The sequence below is a fragment of the Odontomachus brunneus genome, unplaced genomic scaffold, assembly GCF_010583005.1.
Source record: "Odontomachus brunneus isolate Ranch 3 - 2012 unplaced genomic scaffold, Obru_v1 Obru_scaffold_013, whole genome shotgun sequence".
In the NCBI taxonomy this organism is placed as follows: domain Eukaryota; kingdom Metazoa; phylum Arthropoda; class Insecta; order Hymenoptera; family Formicidae; genus Odontomachus; species Odontomachus brunneus.
In genome coordinates, this window is record NW_022639463.1 from 1,949,112 (window position 1) to 1,968,386 (window position 19,275).

General features: G+C 39.9%; 1 protein-coding gene across 4 annotated transcripts in view; it reads right to left on the reverse strand.

Annotated features, from left to right (window-relative positions):
• Positions 1-674: 674 nt before the first annotated feature.
• LOC116840938 (homeobox protein abdominal-A homolog) overlaps positions 675-19,275 on the reverse strand; it is a 32,613-nt gene continuing 14,012 nt past the window's right edge. Inside the window, exons 3-5 of one of the 4 annotated variants that reach the window (XR_004377448.1) lie at positions 8,532-8,869; positions 8,319-8,433; positions 675-8,173 (exon numbers count right to left, since the gene is read on the reverse strand). Coding sequence is in view for 2 of the 4 variants with exons in the window: in XM_032808299.1 (XP_032664190.1) it covers positions 8,469-8,869 (401 nt within the window). In the remaining 2 variants the exon portion in view is untranslated. Of the gene's footprint in view, positions 8,870-19,275 lie in introns of all 4 variants that reach the window. The other 3 variants (XR_004377447.1, XM_032808300.1, XM_032808299.1) reach the window with 3 other exon arrangements.

The following is a 19,275-nucleotide window of genomic DNA, read 5'->3' on the forward strand; positions in this document are numbered from 1 at the left end:
CGCCCTCGCGTAAGCTTCTCGCGTTGGAAAAGAGAATGAGAAAATCCGTCGATGTTACGAGCAACGATGAGCAGCATTTTGCATCGGATTTCTCCATGTTTTGTCGCGCAACGAGCGTCACGAGCAACAAAGGAAACTATTATCTTCGCGTCGAACAGAAGGCGCGGAGCTGCCATGCAAAAGATCATAAAAAAAGGAATTCGAAACACACGTGCGAAGTAGGACAGCTGCCAATAAAGATAACACTTAAAATGTATACAAAACTGATTCGCCTATCACTTTGAGGAACCAGCTGTGAGCAATGTCACGGCAAACAATTACCGGAAATAATAACAACGCCGACAACAACGGTATTCCGCATATTCTGACCGCGCATTTAGCGCTGCATGTGTCCGTTCAATTTCTGCTTATCTTCGACAATCAGACGTTCGCATTTGGCGTTACGTGCGCGATCAGAATATCAGTATTTTTTTGCAAACAAAAAAGAGAAGAAAGAAACGTTTCAAGTAGGTAAACGTTACTTAACATCGTTTGAAGTGATCCCAAATGACAATCCACATTCAACAGTTAATATATAAATATATATGTATATAATTCGGGAATGCTCACATTCGATTCCGATCTTAAGTGCCCAGGTTTGTGTACACGCTAACCGAACACACGATTCACTAATACACAGGTTGAACAAACAAATTTAATAAGTATAATACAACCAGTTATGTGCCAAAAGACAACGAAAGTGTTTCGTACCGACATCAAATCATCAGCGTCTTTTTGTGTCAAACAAGAAGACTAGAATTAATTTCTCATCAGCGACCACACACACGGGATATATCTGAACGAAACGTTCGTGCTTGTCGTGTTCGGATATTGTGGTACGCAACAGTGTCATCGTCTTTCGAGAAAATACGCAATATTATAAAAATCTCTATAATATATCTATATAATACGCGTCGAAACAATAGAGACGATAAGCGATATTCACACTAAGCTATTATAAAAAAAAAAAAAATTCGTCAGTACCTCTCTTTTCACATTAACAAAAAACAAATATACGAAAAAATACGTAAAATAAACAGTTCATAAATAAACAATGACATCTATAGATAAAGAAAATATAACAAACAATTTTTTTTTCTCAACTCGATTCTGCGTTCCGTTAGATTCGGCTGTTCGTTTCGTAAATATCATCTTTTTCTTCTTCTTTTTCTTTTCTTCCTTTCAAACAGAACGTGCACATCGCGAAGAATAATTTCGATTTTGCCATCAGATTCGCATTTACTTAAAAATAGTACGACGCTGAATATCTCTCGCTCACGATCTCTGTCTTTCTCTCGCTCTTTCTCTCTCTCTCTCTCTCTCTCTCTCTCTCTCTCTCTCTCTGTTCACTCACACTTGCATTCTCGTCTTACTCTCATCATTACTCTCGCGCGTACAAGCAAGCCTTTTATCCGTGTGCTGAATCACTCGTCAGTCATACTCACATACTAAATGTTACTATATCATTTTACCAATGTTTGAGCCACACTCTAGTGTTTGTTTTACATTTCTTAATTCGGATAAGAGAAGTCCTCGCGCGGGAATTGGGGAAAGGGGAGCAGGAAGGTGGAAGGTAGAGAAGGTGTTGTTTGGAGATTCAAGTGTTCTTTCTTTTTTCTTCTTTTTGCTTGAACGCCGACGAATCGGCCGTGGCCACGCGAATTCAAGAAATACGTGTACGCGAGTTTGGCAAGTCGGGCAATGTTGTACTACTAATACACTGTGTGCTTGTTCAACTTTTCCGTAACTATATCTAATCGGTACTATCAATGTGATATAGTACATCTACGATAATGATAAGATCAGAATGAATAAACGACAGAGAAGTGGGAAGGGACAAGGGAAGGGAGAAAGAGAATGGGGTAGAATCTCGAAGGAGAAAGGAGGGGGAGAGGAGGGGAGGAATGAGGGGAAGCGTTATGAAAGTTATATGATATGATTACGCGTCAATTATTTATAGCATAATATTCTATAACCATATAGTTGCTGTAGCTAGCTTAGAGATAAGCCGAGAGAAAGCTTCATATGTGGACGGCGCCCGCACAATTTTTAGTCTAAAGTTTTCGTCTTATATCCCTAGATTTCTTTTCCCGACCCGTGCGAAAGATTTGAGAAGGGACCGTTTTCATCGATCGAAACACACCAACTACACTCAGTTCGCGTGAGATTCGCAGGAAGTACCGCGAATTACATTACCGGTTACATACTCTCAACGTGTTTCTCCCACCGACACTTCGAATTTCAAAACAAGTTAATCGTTTTTATAAAGTTACTCGTATACACATTGTACAAAATACGAAACAAGTCGTGTTCTAAGAATTTAACAGAACGACCTCAAGATAATTGTTTAACAGCCCGAACAATCTTTTCTTGGAATTCTCTTTGAGATAAGAAAAAAAAAGGAAGAAGAAACAGAAAGCCACGCGATCAATCAATTGAGGCAATTTTCTCGAGACATTTTTGAAGAGAATATCGTAGAAATGGCACATAGAAAAGAGAATGATACCGATCCTCATCGTCGATCCGTTTCTCAAGTCGTCCGCGGTCGACGCCTGACGTACACGCGCAAAAACACCCGCGCGACCTTCATACATGTCGATGTCATTCGCTTTATTCGCCACACACCACCACACTACTAATTAAGACTTAATGTATCATAAGTAGAAACTAATACGGCCGCCGTAAATCTCACCACCCCGTATTATACAAACTCCTCGGACTAAGTATAATAATAATTAATTATTATTACGCGCATTACGTATATCTCTAATTTGTCGGACGTATCGGCGCCGTCATCGCCGCAGTACTCGCTGCTGCCGCGTCATGAATAATTAACGTTGTCCGTAATTATAACATCAAAACATAACTAAGCAATAATGATAATAACTCATTAATAATAATAATAATAATAATAATAATAATAATAGTTCGTAAATAGAGTCATGTATAAAGCTTTTCTACAAATAGATACACCGATTCTCGGGGCTAACCGCGTCAAATGCGTTCCCTCTCTTTTTTTCTCCGATTCTACGATATCTTTGTTCCGTATACAGTGAGCCGGAATAAGTTTAGGGCGCGATCATACTTCAACATTCCGACAGGACAACCGAAAGATCCTCGGGCTACGGTCACAAAATTTACAACAGAATGATTCGTCTACTGTTTACGTGAGAACTGATTACGTGGATTGGAACCGATATACAACTATGCTTTGTTGTCCAATAATATTTTTTGTATATCTATATGCCTAGACCGCGAGCGCTGGCGTGAAATATGGTCCGACATATGGAGGTTATGTCGATAAGTGACAGACATTGTAGTACGCGCGTAGTCATGTATGTACAAGAACAACAGATAATAGGTACAAACGTCCAATTGCACAATTTGCCGAAACCTGCGAGTTCAACAATCGTATAGCTTTCGCAAACGATTACAAAACTCAAGATAAGAATACAAACGAAAATATGACGAGTTTAGTCGCGGGATTAATATAATTTTACATCGATATTAATCTATACAATTTTCAATTAATGTTGGCATATATAAATACTCATTACCATTATTACCGAAATATCACGGTCAATACTCTACAATTTACAATTACAATCATCAATAATTAACAGAGAAAAGACGCCTATGCTGACGCCTTCAAAAATGACATACCCCTATTTATCCGAAATTAAACGATACACTTTATCAAAATTGATATAAACGTAGTATATTTAGGATAATTTAGTGTAGCACAACTCAGAATCTATAATTCATGTATTACTTACTCGTTTTATACGTCAAATCAGCTTTTATCGAATTCGTGAAGTTCAAAAGTTAACTTTCTTCGGCATATTTTAAACAGCGGTAAGTATCATGATAATATTGAACTATTCTATGCGATTGTGGCTTTTTAAAACTGTTCCATTTTCATCGTTATCATTATTGCTACCTCGACGGTGCGGTTTGGAAGATTCAGTCTGGCTTTAAACCGACATACCTCTCGGTGTGTTCCGCGATCAACATAACCTTAATATAACAATACACTCTTTGCAATTCAGCATAACCTAACCTAATCTAACCCTACAATCTATTATTGTGCTTTGAGCCTTTCGTAAATATGGGATCAGTAAAAAAATTTAGCTCGATTTTGAAGAACATATGACTTTGTTGTAATATTGGAAAAAAATTGATCATCGATTAAATGATCGATGTTGTTGATCATTTGTTAATGTTCTGATATAATTGTAGAAGATGCCTGATTTACCATTCAAAAAGGCACAAAATCAAACCAATCTGACCCAATAATAAAACAAAAAAGATCCAATAATAAAACGAAAATACAAAAATAATATTATTTTAAATGTAATTTTTACGTATATTTTATATGTTGAAATGTATTAATAATTTTACATAATTTAACAATTGATTACTCCATATTTTTATTATATTCCGTACTTTTTAGTAGATATGTCGGTTTCGAAGCCTAATTTCTCAGACCCCGAATTTTCTTCACTTTATAAACAAAAAGCGTTCGTTTAAAAATTACAAATAATATCATAGAAACTACAATAACACACGATAGAAGAAAAAATCTGTAGTACGTATCTGCAACTATTAATTTCGATTTTGAGCTTTCAGTTAAATTATATCTAAAAACAAAATAACATGTCTGTGTTGGTGCTTTCCTTTAACTAACGCGATCATACATGATGGCCAATGCGAGACGCGCCGTTATAACGCCCCAGGAGGCTGTATCAATTTTCTACTGGAAGATAACACAATTTAAAGCATATTCCTTAAGCATTTTAACCATTTGTGCCGAGTATTTACCTCCCGTAAGTGCGACCATATTTCCGCGAATGCTCTCTCTCTCTCTCTATCTCTCTCTCTCTCTCACTCTTTTATTCGAATCTAATTTTTGCAAGACTGTTTCACCGTACGTACGCACGCATATATTATGTTCTACTCCATTCGTTTTCGTTTTGCACATTACACGTTAAAACATCATTATGTTTACGGTATGCAGGTAGGTACTTCGCTATGTGGGGAGATATTTACGTGAATACATCGTGTACGAATTCGCATGCGCAGCTTAATCATTACGTTACGTATGGGAATATTATTTATAGTAATATTTTTAGTTTAGGTAATTAGCGGTAAGGTACTAAATACGAATACGTTTCTCCTCCTTCCGTTTATATAGATTTGTTTTTTTTTCCTTTTGCTTTGATTTACGGACGTCTATTTGGAGTTGATCGTCACTATTATGCTTCTCTCATTGAGTTAGATTAACAAGGTTTCCTTTTCTCCCTCAATTTACGTACTTGTTTATACGTATTCTAAAACCTTACCGCGCTAGCAAAAAATTCTGCCTCGGTGCACGGTACAACAGATTTCTTTTCTTTGTTCATATATATTTATATATAATAATATATACTTATTACTTTTAATAATATATAATATGGTATTGTGTACAATATGATTTTACGTCGTAATAGGCGTACTAAGCGATCCATGCCATAGATCCTGACGTTAATTAAAAGAAAATTATGAATTTCATTTATATCTCACGCATAATATATCTCAATTTCCTTGATACCTGCTCAAATTAAAGAGAGAATCGGTTATAAATATATATGTGTATAAATGAATATATAATTTTTGCGCCTTCTCAGTAATTTTGATTTTGCTTTCAAAGCGTTTCAAATCAATAGCAAATAAATGCACTGCACTTCAGTGGCGATCCTTACAATATAATACTCTATAGATATAATTAGAAATAACGATTTATGCTCAGCATAAAATTGGATGGGGAATTTTGCGATAAGCAATCAAGATCTATGCACTGATCGCGCTAACATGGAGAGAAAAAAATAATTAGGTAATAATTTATATATCTCGAAGTTATTTCTTTTCATGTGTTTACCTTCTTTTTTTTTTACGAACTCTAAGTAAGTAATACCAACAACGGGTTCTATATCTATGGAAAGGTCTACCCTGACACCAAATTACGTATTTAATGTACTAAGAGTGAGATACTCGTCCGGTGGTGTGTCTCGTGTTTCTCGTATGAGAATGTACGGTTGTGTCTCCGTGTATCTTATTTTTGCCGCGTTTCAGCGCTCGTTCTCATGAAAGCCAATGTTTAAGCCAAAAATATCTAATATCGATAATCTGCGATTTTCAATAAAATGCCAACAATGATAATTGGAAATTGCATAACGATAATTAGTTTAATTCCAAATAGTTGTACAAATTATAAATCGAGGAGCTTTCTTTTAGCAAACTGAACAATTCACATTAATTTTGCATCACTGCAGATTAATGTGCATCCTGTTACAATAATGATAAATTGATTATAACTGTATGCTGACGTAAATGTGTAATTTTGCTCATTAACACGGCAAGATGATCGAGATAATTACTCTTTGTCGAGATCTTGACCAAGTTCAAGTGTATATTGTACAGTTATTACCGTCCGTTTCACAAATATTAAGCAATATTAAGAAAGATATACGCTTGAAATCTAACATTTGGTATGTTCACGACTCGTTATCTCGTTATTTAGTAGGTGAATATCGTTTGCCTTTGGATGACGATATTCGCGTCCTTTTTTTTTTTTTTTAATTGTTGGGCAAAGTTCGTGAATTCAACGACATTTTATTGCTCATGATAGGATAGTACTTTTACTCGCACTGGTAAAAAAATAAATACCCTAAATTTTTACAGTGTTGGATATAAAATAATTTGTCACTTTATTCATTAAATATTTCATTTTCTGTTATTTGTCCAAATTGACGTGTCGAAGTAACCAAACTAAATGCGCATTTTATTTCTCTTAGTAAACTTATATCTTTCTTTTTTGTTGCTGAGCCGAGCTACCGCACTGACAGAGATGGTTCAAGAAAGGATTATTCCGTAACATATTGAGTGCATTATTGTGCAATATTATATAAGGCCAGATAATATTCCAAGTAAAACAAAGTCAAATTTTCCTTTATTTTAAACCCCATATAGATAAAACTTGCAATAAATCGAATGACCAACGGCTGGTTCACGCGTTTGCCAGAAAGTTAAAGTTCGGAATATCTCAATAAAATCGTCTTTATGCGTGTGATAACACACCAAAGCATTTAACTAACTAGTTCGAGAGAAGTATAAACACCCACGAATACTGAATTCCTTCAACTAACGAAAAGCGACTTGGGGGATAATGATCGTGTACATCGGTTATTTATATAATTGTAACGTAATATCCAAAGAGAGTACACCCAAAGTCGGATACACCCAAAGTCTGCGCGAGAGATACGTTCGTTGCTCCAACGAGGGCGTCGCGAATTTTACGCCCCTTCTCTAATACCCCTTAGTGGCCGTACGGAGGAAGCGGAAACATCCACGTGATATTGAAGATTAAACGCTCGACAGCGGCACGACTGGCGTCTCCGCGCTTCTCTCTTTCCTCTGGTACGACAATTCATCGTATATAACCGCGATCGGATCTAGCTAGCCTTCAATTCGCCAATTCGCACGTACGAAATAGGTTAAGCGACAGATCGAAGACTAGCTATATCCTCAACTTCGTCCGTCGTTTCTCGCAACTGTACGCCGGTCCCGCTTCTACAGCACGGTCTAATTACTCCCACTTTCTGTGAGGGTACAATCAATTAATCGTAGTGTCGTCGCTGATAACTCAGTTGGCCGCTCAGCCATTAATCCTTCAATTGTGGCCATTCTAACTAGTCTACTCACCGACCTGACGTAATCGCTGGCTCACCGTGGCAGTATCGCGCCAGTCGTACGTTCATAACTTTATAATCGCAATGGCTCGTTGTGTAGCACCCGATTAACAATATACATTATATGTTCTAGGAATCAGTCACAGGCTGAGCCCCCAATACGAGGCGCAGGCACCACGTCGCTCTTCGGGGGCTAGCCAAGTAAGTACGTAGTTATATGCGGAGGGCGGGCGGGGGGGTGCGTTCGTTCTTTATGCTTCTCGAGTTTCACTACTGTAATCTACCTTTCTTTCTTTCTTCGTTAAAAAAAAGAAGAGAGAAAAAAAGAAAAACAAATCGACAAGGCATTCGTCGTACCTTCGTGTTTTGCCCAGAAGAATACCGCTCCTTTTGAATCTTCCAGATCTCTTAAAAGAAAAAAAACAATTCTCACTATCTTCTGCCTTGATACAAAACTGACGGTGACCGCATCCGCAAGGTTCTCTACGCGTACACCGTGTCACCGACTCGAGGAGGAGGATCGCAATAACCTTCGCGTCGGATGTTTCGTACCTGTTTTTTCGCGCGCGAAGATGAGAGGAGGAGAACTCGGGGTCTTCTATGCCGATCTTACCAACTACTTCGCATCGGTGTTTTCGTCCAGGCCGCTCCAGTCTCTTGTGTCTTCCTTTAAAAGAAAGAGAGTCGGCTCAGTAAGGTATCCTATGTGGGTACCTTACTGACTGCCTTCAGAAGATCGCTTTGCGTTTTGTCCAGGCCGCTTACGTGATGCTGCTGCTGATGCTGGAGGGCGGCGCTTTGTTGCTCCTGCTGCAACTTGGCCTGTTTCTCTGCCTGCTGCTTCTTCATCATATCTTGCTCCTCGCGCTCGCGTCTAGCTTGCTCGTTGATCTCTTTCACTGCCCTCAGCTCCTTCTTTAGCTTCATTCGTCGATTCTGGAACCAGATCTTGATCTGTCGTTCCGTCAGGCAGAGCGCATGCGCAATCTCTATTCGCCGTCGTCGCGTCAAATAGTGATTGAAGTGAAATTCTTTTTCTAATTCCAATGTTTGGAACCGCGTGTACGTTTGCCGGCCTCTGCGCCTCGGACAGCCGTTCGGACCTGAAAATGTTAAGAAATCTGATTTTTGAAGTCTTTCGATAATTTCTAGGTATCTTGAAAAGTTATTGTCACATTTAATTTATCAATAAGCATGTCTTTTCTACGGCAAACTGTAAGGTTGATGTACAAATAGAAAAACAAAATAATATAAACAAAATAATATAATATACTATATACAGTGAGTATAAAAAGTATTCGTACACCAGAGATTGTCTTGACAAAGGCTTGGCGTACGAATACTTTTTACATTCACTGTATATATGTAATATACATATATAAAAGTATAATGTACTATATGTAATATAAAAACTACCAACTGGCAGATTAAGAAATTTAGGGAAATTAAGAAATTTTTAAGCTAGATACCTTTAATATGAAAAAATACAATTTACATTTCATAACATATATATATACTCCATATTTCAGTAAAAATAAGTATAAATTATATCATATACGCGGTCATTGCAAAGCGGAAGGGCTACTTCGTTGAATCCAATAGCATTTTTCTATAACTAAAAGTACTCTGTCTGCGGTAAACGAATACTTTTCACATCTCACCGCAAATCTGAACTCTCTCTCGCACTTTCTCTCTGAGAAAAACGACGTACTTTCGACTCCTATCCTGTTACGAGGGTTAAAAAAGGGATGGACAAAAAAACGAAAGTTTCCCAAAAGCTCTCACGTAAATTACTCACAACGAACCCCTTTTCTTGTAGTGGTGTTTTATACGTTTGGCTTCCTGCCTAGGCTTTCTTCCTAGGAGACACGACATAAAAAACTGACTTCGTGTTTTTTACGGAATTTAGGTAAGGATTGAAATTCACGGCGCAACATAAAAAACTCAGGTAAAAAAACATCGCTTACCAAAAAACATACCTGCGAAATAAAGGAGAGGACTGTGCTGAATCGAATTCTTGCGACAGAAAAGACTAATCGTAACTAAACGGTGTTACGCATCGAATTTTACGTGTTCGTATGTCAAACATGTTAAATGTATTTAAAATAAAAACAATAACGAGTAATAACCTATTAACGTTGGTAGAATAAGTATGACTATGCTTAAGATGACTTCTTCATGTAATAACGATACCGTTCAATTCTGGACAATGTATTTTCGCAATCAATTTAAAAATAACTTCACTTTCGGTTGTCGCCACAGGAAAGGAGCGTCTCTTTTGAGGATCGCTAAGGAACCGGTTCCTTAGTGCAAAGAGTGGACAGCCATAATACCATCATTCCCAGAACGACGCTGAGTGGCCATATTATTACCTCGTGATGTAGCAAATGTGTGCTACTGACCAATAAAAGATAGCAAGATTTTTGTTACGTATCATTTTATGAGAATGCGAGGGTTGTATAACACGTTAAAAAGTGTGAAATTGTTGTGTTGGTAAAAAAAAATTTGGGAGAACATGTCCATACACACAACAAATTATAGCAATCCATCGAAAATAACATCTATTATATGTGACAATACTCTATTTCTTACTTAAAATGGAAAATTTTCTTTTAAGGAAAATTTAATTCGTGGTTTAATTACCCAGACAGTACAATGTCCAAAATCGGGTCACAAGACGTCTTTGAAACATCTTTAAGACATCTTTAAGACAAGTTTATAAGGTATTGTCTTAAAGATGTCTTAAAGACGTCCTAAAGACGTCTTATGACTCGATTTTTTACATTTGTGCTGTCTGGGTAGTGAGATATCTGATACCAGAAATTAAAAAGCTATATAAAAATAATGTTTATTTAAATTCTTATTAAAAACTAGCTTTGGATTGATCAAAAGAATCAATTTTAGTGGAAAGGAAGCATCCAATGTGACATTTCATATAATAATTAAGTCTATAATGTAATATTTGTTTGTAATATTTATCTGTTGAATACTCACGATTACCCGCAATTTCTACTTAGATTACAGGTATTACTACTCGTTATCATTATATATGATTCGTTTACTGCTCGTGGGATATATCAAGGAATAAGATTAATAGATAGGGAGGATATTACCTATGGCAGATTTAAGTGAGTAGCACCATATTTTCTATCTTCTGTCATAACGATAGCTCGTGCTATAGCGATCGGGTACTCAAATGACACGCACGTGCGCAATTTCCGATGCAGGATGACCCATCAAGTACGTATCGCTCCGGACCGAGCAGAAAACTCTTGGAGAATGCAGAGAATGCTGATATTGAATTCAGCATGGCCGTTCTCGGCAGTGCGGTCCAGGTTTGCGTGAGTGTGCCCGCGTGTACCTGAATCAGCGACCACACTCACGAATCCCACTTCCATCTGCGTGCGTGTAGAAGCCGGTCGTGTCTGTATTGGAGGAATCAACGCGGTTTTTAGAGTACTCGTGTGCGTCAGTTTGGCACACGTACGTCTGCTGCAGCCACGGGGTGGTTACCGAGGCCCGAAGGGTGGGACATAGGTTACCTTGGCAACCAGAGGGGAAACCATTCCATCCTGCTGGCGGCATATCACGCGAGAGCAAGCCCAGCAGCCAGAAAACCCTTCCTTGCATCCTCCCTACCGACCCTAGGAACCCACCACGCCGGGTCTTGGAAGACGGGTGAACTTGATTGCGCCCACTCCATTCGCCATAAATATGGCCCATCGGCGAAGTGCTGGCGCGAGCATTATCAATAATTTCGAAGAAACTAATGCCGTTGCCAGAATTTATTTGGCGAGAATAAAGTTGCTGAGATAGAAGCTCACCTAGCTTGTAATGTGCGCGTGGTTATGTATTCGGTTGGATATACACACATTTAAAAATAGTAAAAACCTGAATTTCCCAAAATCACAATATTTCTACAAATTATGAGTATAAAGGATAATACATGTAGTTAATTAATCTGTTTTTCATATGAGAAATTCCGCGATCGTTGGGTTTGTCCCATAAAGGGTTCATATACGGCTATAAAAGGTAGATATCGTTTATCGTATGAAGTGTTAATTAACGTTTCGTGTTAATGAGATGCCAAAACAAATAAATTACGATTAACTGTTGATGACCCATTGCCACCAAGAACGATACAGTGTGACGCGCACACAGAAGTACGCCATCGTGAATATGGCCAGAGGCCTGCGTCTAATTACGTCCATATACCAAGTTTAATATTTGCTTTAAGTCTGTTTTAGTACAGAGCTTGGAGTATAATAGGGAATATTGTGGAAGTTCATCAGATAATACCCGCTTTCATACGATGCTGCTGTGTATCTGAATTTCAACGAATCATTTCCATCACGTCATTCGATTCATATGGCTGGCAAACAGTGAACATGAATATTCGTGCACAATGTGTTCGTTAAATAATAAAGCTGACTTTGTTTCGGACACCCTGTGAGTAGATTTCAGAAACAGTGCACAGTTGTGACCGCAAGAGTGTGTTCTTTCTAAAGAAGACATCCTCATCTAAACACACTATCTCCTTCCACCGTCACAATCTTCTTTATATAAACACAATCCTAACGTAGCGTCAAGAAAGATCATCCACCAAGTGGTGTTAGTAACCTCGCGCTGTCAAGCACTGTGAATTAACTTTTATAGTCTGTTATCTGCATCAGATCAATTGTAATAAACATAATTTTCTACTGAATGATATTAGTTCCAGAAGTATGTGATGCAAGGAAATTGCTATTGTTATCTGCGACAATCGCCATTAAATATTCAATGTGCTACAAACCGTTTTAGCGAGAGTAGCGTGACATCGAGCGAAGGTTCGTCACTCGAGAAATGCTCTACACGTAGTCGGAGGCGCATCAGACAAGTTCCAGAGCGTCGCGACGTCGCCACAACACGACAACTAACTTTAACAACACCCGCAAATCGCGAGCCTCTTCGCGTTTAGGCATGTCGCCTTACGGCCTAAACTCTCTTTGTTCGATTGCCGGAGGGACCGGAGCCCCTCACCAATCCATTCATAAATATCTCAAAACGGCTTAATTTCGCGGCGCTGCGGGCGAATAAAATCTCGAGTCGGTGAAAAATGTAGACAGTTCGCCAGATGGAAGAGAGTGGAGAGGTGGGGCGAGAGGAGATACGGCGTAGCCACGACCCACGACTCGCTTGATCGCCGTCTCGGGTCACTGCAGCTTCTGCCAGAACGACAGAGTTGGAGAACCGAGTAGGAGGCATGCTAAAGGAGCGAGAGAGAACATAGGTGGAATGCGAGTCTGAAAAAAACAAAAGAGAGAGAGAGAGAGAGAGAGAGAGAGAGAGAGAGAGAGAGAGATGTAGATGAACGAGAGGGATGGACAGTGCCGAGGAGGAAAAATGCCCACGATAACTCCGTCGTTCATTCCGTCGCGGTTCCAGTTCCGGAGACGATTTATGCGGCTAATCCCCGTACTTTTCTTGCCCACATCTCGCCTCGTCGCTAGGTATCCGGTTGAGCGATAATTCAAGCCTGTTGTTGGCCGGCGATTATTTAGTTTCATTAGACACACCAGACGCATCGACGCTCCGTCTGACGTTCATTAAATTCGGAGCCTCTCTTTACGGCGGCGACCCGGTCCGTGAGTCTCCCAGGGCGGTGCTGGTTCGCCACGGTTGGCGCGGTTATCGAAGGCGTAAGTCACGCGAAAAATTCAATTGCTAGAGTCCGGCTGATCGGGGGACTCGCGTTAATGTTCGCGCAAAATGCTGCATACGCGGGGGAATTTGTAGATTATGTTATAATTTCCGTTCTGATAACGCGCCAGGTTTTTCTCCGCCGCAGCCGGAGAATGGTTCTGCTCTCGATGCTTATTGCCAAGCGTCAGTACGTGGCCGATACCGCCACGGGAAATGCATTAATGTAAATTTTATGCGAGCTGCTGTTCGCAGGTAATTATTGTAAGCGGTACACGAAAGGGGGGCGCCGATTAAATCTACTCGCTAATTTAAATAAGACGCTTTGACGTGCAAATTCTTCGTTTTTTTTAACGCTAACCTTAATGCTTAATTGGGCAATTTTATAATACGAGTGTGCACCGCCGTAAACGGCACGCTGCTTACTCGAGCGTGCTCCTGATACATTTCCTCTGAAGAGAAACGGCAATTCCCATCGCTGCCGATACATCCTCGCAAAAAGCGCACGAGCAAGAGATTTATGCTATTATCCGATCCAGCCAACCTTAGGACCATAAATTACACGATCATTAAGGAATATTATTTCTGCGTCGTGAGTTTCATCGTTCCGAATTAACTTACGCGAGAAGCATCGCGTTCACATTTTTCGATTTGGCGAACGGGCTTTTCAAAAATCCGAAATCGATCTCGCTACGATTCTCGCTCCGACATATTAAGCAAAAGAAAGCGCACTGCTGCATAGCGCGAGAGCATCCACGTTCTGCTTTACGGGATGATAGAATGCCACGTTCGAGCGGGTAGGCCACGGTCCAAGGTATTAATACACGGATGAAAATCGAACGAGCTAAGCGAACGTTAAAACGGTGTCATTGTTTTCTACCGCATATCGTTGTTCGCTGAGAAGAACCAAAATCGCGCGCAGCAGGCGCGCGGTTGACATTTAATCACCTCTCTAGATTTACGACGACCTGGCCCTATTGTCGCTATTGCGGTACCGCAGTCTCTCTTTCTCTCTCTCTCTGTCTGTCTGTCTGTCTCTGCCTCTCTCAGCCATTTCATCCAGTCGGAACGAATAACTGTCCAATCCACTTGAAGCGGTTGCCACTTCACGTTACCGACCCTGAAATCTTGACGCGGTTTTATATCGAGCGTCATTTTTATAACACTATGCTGATAAGTCGTGTTTATACATATCAAAACGAACATGCGCGAAAATGTCTGCACGTGACTGTAAAGTTCGTTTATGATGAAATCGCGTTCATTGGAACGCAACCGCGCTTATCGCAAACGATGACTTGTGCTAAGAAATCTTCTTTATCTACACATTTCGTTGTTGTAACGAAAGAAAAATAATTCTGGTATTATGAAAATAACTTGAAGAGCCTCTACTGATTTAGAAGTTGAAGCTATCTCCCTCATGCACCGATCAATGGCCAATAGTGTGGCCAAGCTGACACTGACATTAACCATCGCGGAAACGATTTATCGCTTCTTCAGTTATTACACGGAGGAGAGCGATACGAGCTCTACGAGTAGTTTGCGAATCATATGACTAATTTCTTAATATATCCGTACACACGTCTACCAAAGTCGACTCGAGTTTCCGAAATAGCTTATTCCTGAAGAATTCTGGAGAAGGAACAATTTTACATGCACCCCATAATTATTTGGTTATTTGTCTAGATTCGACTTCCGTGTATTTATTTATAAAAGGATACAAAGCACCATCAAGATAAATATTATAAACAGGCCAGTTTTTCAGTAATCTTAATTGAAAAAAAACCTCTTTATAATAAATTCTTTTTATAATCGTTGCTTATTTAATGTAGAAAAAGCTAAAAATTCACAATACGCGTCACATAACCAATGATACATTGTTACTACTATTTGTTGAAAAAAAGAAACGAAATACTCTCAGTTTTATCTAGGAGAACCGTGATAGGAAGGAAGTATGAGATTTCTCCAGCCATCTATATAATTCGTTTGAGAGCACGTGAATGTTCGTGCATGTACGCGAAATAACTAGGAAAGATAATACCACCACATACACAAGTTAGATGCACAGGTGCGCGCGCACACGACACGTGCGCGTGTGCGTGGGCATCGCGCTGCGTAGCGTCCGTCACGGCCGGCAATAGACTTAAATCCTGATTGGTTGGACAGCTCGTTGGAGACTCGTGTGTGAAACACACAGGTACGCCGAAGGAGTGTTGGGAGAGGGTGAGAATATGTATGTGTGTGTATATATGTGTGTGTGTGTATATATATATATATATATATATATATATATATATATATATGTATATATGAGGGTATGGCGTTCATGTATACACCGAGCGGCAATAAAGGATTCCGACAAGGATGGATGGTGAGAGGGGGAAGTTCGCTCCATTGTTCCCGGTGGAACCCAAACGCCATCCATAAGGGTGCCACCCATTATCCGGCATGTATCTACCACACGCACACACGCCTTACATGCTTGGCGCGCGTACACGAGGGGTACCAACACTGGCCCGCCCCTCAAGATCGAGTGTACCCAGATGTGCACCGTGGCGGTGTCTTTCACGGTGTGTAGAGTCGTACCTACACGGCAGCCAACTGTGCCGCCAGGGCAGTAAGAGCTCTAATCTCCCACGAAATTGTGAAGTCGGCGAGAAAATTTATAAGAAGGGTCCAGGGCACAGTCGCACCGCGCCTTGATAGAAAGTGCGCCCTGGACGGAGAGTTGCGCGAACATTTGCATATTTCGAGGATTCACAAGAGACACGGGTAAATTGATAGCGCGCACGAAACGAAGAGTGCAGCGAAATATATTGCAACTATTTTCCGATTCGCTGTGCCGATATTTCAAGCGATTATCAATTTCTTCGCAAATCGCTGTTCCCGTTGCGGAATCATTGGAAGCACTAAATTTAGTATGACACCTATCGCGTGCGGATGACACTTATCACGTGTGGACGCAATACCAGCACGTAGGTAGCACATAGATATAATTGAGTGGTCATAAAGATACGTATGTATGTGTATACGTATAAACGATACACAACGTTTCCATAAAATCGATAAATCATTTATATATCGAAGGAATCCAACTGTACATCCCCTATAAGTGCGTATCACACAACTGGCACGCACAATTTTTGTTTATCTTATCGAATAAAATATGTAAGTCACGTTTTATTGCGTTCGATAAACTTTTTGTTGATCGATTAATGTGTCTTGTGCTAATTGTGTTACACGCCTTATGCGTAACTTGTCTTATCAGGGAATCCCTAAGAGTAGTTAGCTGCCACAGCTCTTAAAAATAGATGTGTCGGCCAAGAGCCAGGCACGAAATACGCGTAATCTCGTTGAGAAGGTGAGGCTCGATACGAGAGAAACGAGATTAAATTTTAATTTTATAATAAAGAATGAAGTATTAGAATGCCTTTAGCGAACATTTCTCCTCCTTTTAAAGGCCATAACGCAGGCTTGCCGCCTTCTATATTCTGACTAACGGTATCCAGTTTCGCCCTAGCAGGACAACAGCGCGAACAGCTACCCCCCGTAGAACCCCTAAGACTCTAATTATGGCCCTACGTCCCCACCATATCTCTCTCCTTCTCTCTCTCTCTCTCTCTCTCTCTGCCTCTCCCCTTTCCTTATTGTGTCTCTCTCATACTCACGCCCTGCACTGCTCTTTCTCATATTTTCCGACACTCCCCGCGCCACCTCATCCCATTACTACCCACCCCCTGTGCCATTACATGCAAATGCCACGGTTGTCTCTTTCCGCTAATAAAAGTCGTGCCCGTGCAATTTAGAACATCCGACGTTGGGTCACCATAGCTTCCGAAAGATACAGATCGAGATGCAAAGTAAGTTTAGAAAGGCAGTGATGTTGAGAGGGTTATTACTCATTAGAGGAGTAGAAGAGCAGAGATTCGGAGTAAATTTTGAGCAGATTGAACGCGATAAGTAAAATAAAATAAATTCTCGTAAAACTATCTTACATCACAAGTGACAAGTAACAGGCCGACATCACAGATACTCTCCTTTACTTTTTTCCAAGCAACCCCAATAGCGTCACTCAGGATATCCCGTTTGATAAGATGTCACGGGGCTTTCTGGTTACATCGGATTTTACAGCTCCGAGATGTTTAACCTTCGACGTACAGTGACTAAATGTGTTTGTCATGCGCACCTATATTCTTCTATCATATATAGGCAACCCTTTACGGAAGTGTACATATTGGTAAAACCGTTAGCATCTCGTCAAATCGTGGCAAGTATGAGACTCATGTGAGTTGTCGGGAGATCTTCAATATCATAATCCTACTTGTCAAGTTCAAATTTAATGGATCCATTAACAAGAAGATTTGTCTGACTCATGACTGACGGCCACAATTAATGACTCTACTAGTGAGTGTGAAGTTTTATTGATCCTCCTTTCCATTCGAACATCTTCAAGTAATAGTTACATCTCTAAGAGTTCCTGGAGTCTGACTGTTCGTTATATGAGATGATAGCTCATGATAGTTCACGATAGTGCTTCAACGCGATATTGTAAGTCTTCTCATTGATAACTTTCGCAGAATAGAAAATTTCGCGTTTAAATTCAAGTTCACGCATAATCGCGAGACGGCCCGCTGTTTACAGATAGTCTATAACCTAGGAAACCTTTGCCAGGCAGACATACGTATAATAACAGTAACTGTAAGATAGAAGATCTCCTTTGAGAGCACCGAGCAGTCCTCCTTCCATTCGCCATACACACTCTCTCACTTCCATACACGCTTCCTTGCTCCTCTTGGGTTCTCCGCCTCAATTTGGACACACCACGCGAACAAAGGGGATTCCGCGCACATGCGCACTCGATTCCTAGCACTGGTAACGATTCTAGTCCCTGTTATAACCTAGCAGACCCTCTAGTCTCTTCTCTCTCTCTCTCTCTCTTTTTCTTCTCCTCTTTCGCCATCCATTGACTCGGCGCAAGGCACGGGGCAACTCCTACATACAACGGAAAAAGCAATGTGCGAATGTGTGAATATGTACACAAACGTCAAACCGAGGCAGACGTACATTTCGCTGTTCGAGAATCATACCGAGATGCGCACATGTGCATATAAATGTAGAAAAAATTTGATACGTACCACTCCGAGCAGCACAAAACATTGGGCTAATGTGGAATCTATGTAGAAGCTAACTGTTGATCAACTAATATATTTTGCTAGAGACTGATAAATGTAGATGTAGAATGCAAGTACGCATATATTAGTACGTGTATCAGTAACAACCAGATATGTAACGTGGATTTCTGAAAGATTGGACGGAGGAAAGTAAAGAAGCGAATGTGTGATATCTACGGCTTAAACTACGCGGACAGTACAAAAGCTAGAAATAAATCCTTTAGTTTTCATTAAAGGATGCAAGTACGATAGTGGCTATATCGAGACTACTGAAAGAATATACTTATGTATTCATATATGAAATCTAAGTAAAATGGTTCTAACGTACATAGTACCATCTCGTTCTTGTAGTACTTCCAGGAACTGTTGCTATTGTCGGAACTTTTAAAAGTGTTCAACTGAATTACAATATATTGAGTGCTTTATAAAGAACAAGAAAACAGCAATCTTTAATTCTCGATAGTTTGATTAGCAGTCGCAATTTAATTTTATAATTCTGCTTGATATGTCATTTACTTGTCTAATAATAACAGTCGTGGCAACTTTTTATATTTTTGATTGGTCTGCGTTGCCTGTGTTTGTTCCTACTAATATCGGGAAATTTATCTATGTTTCTTTATTTATGCTTTATAATTTGCTGCATGATTAGTAAAAAAAAAAAA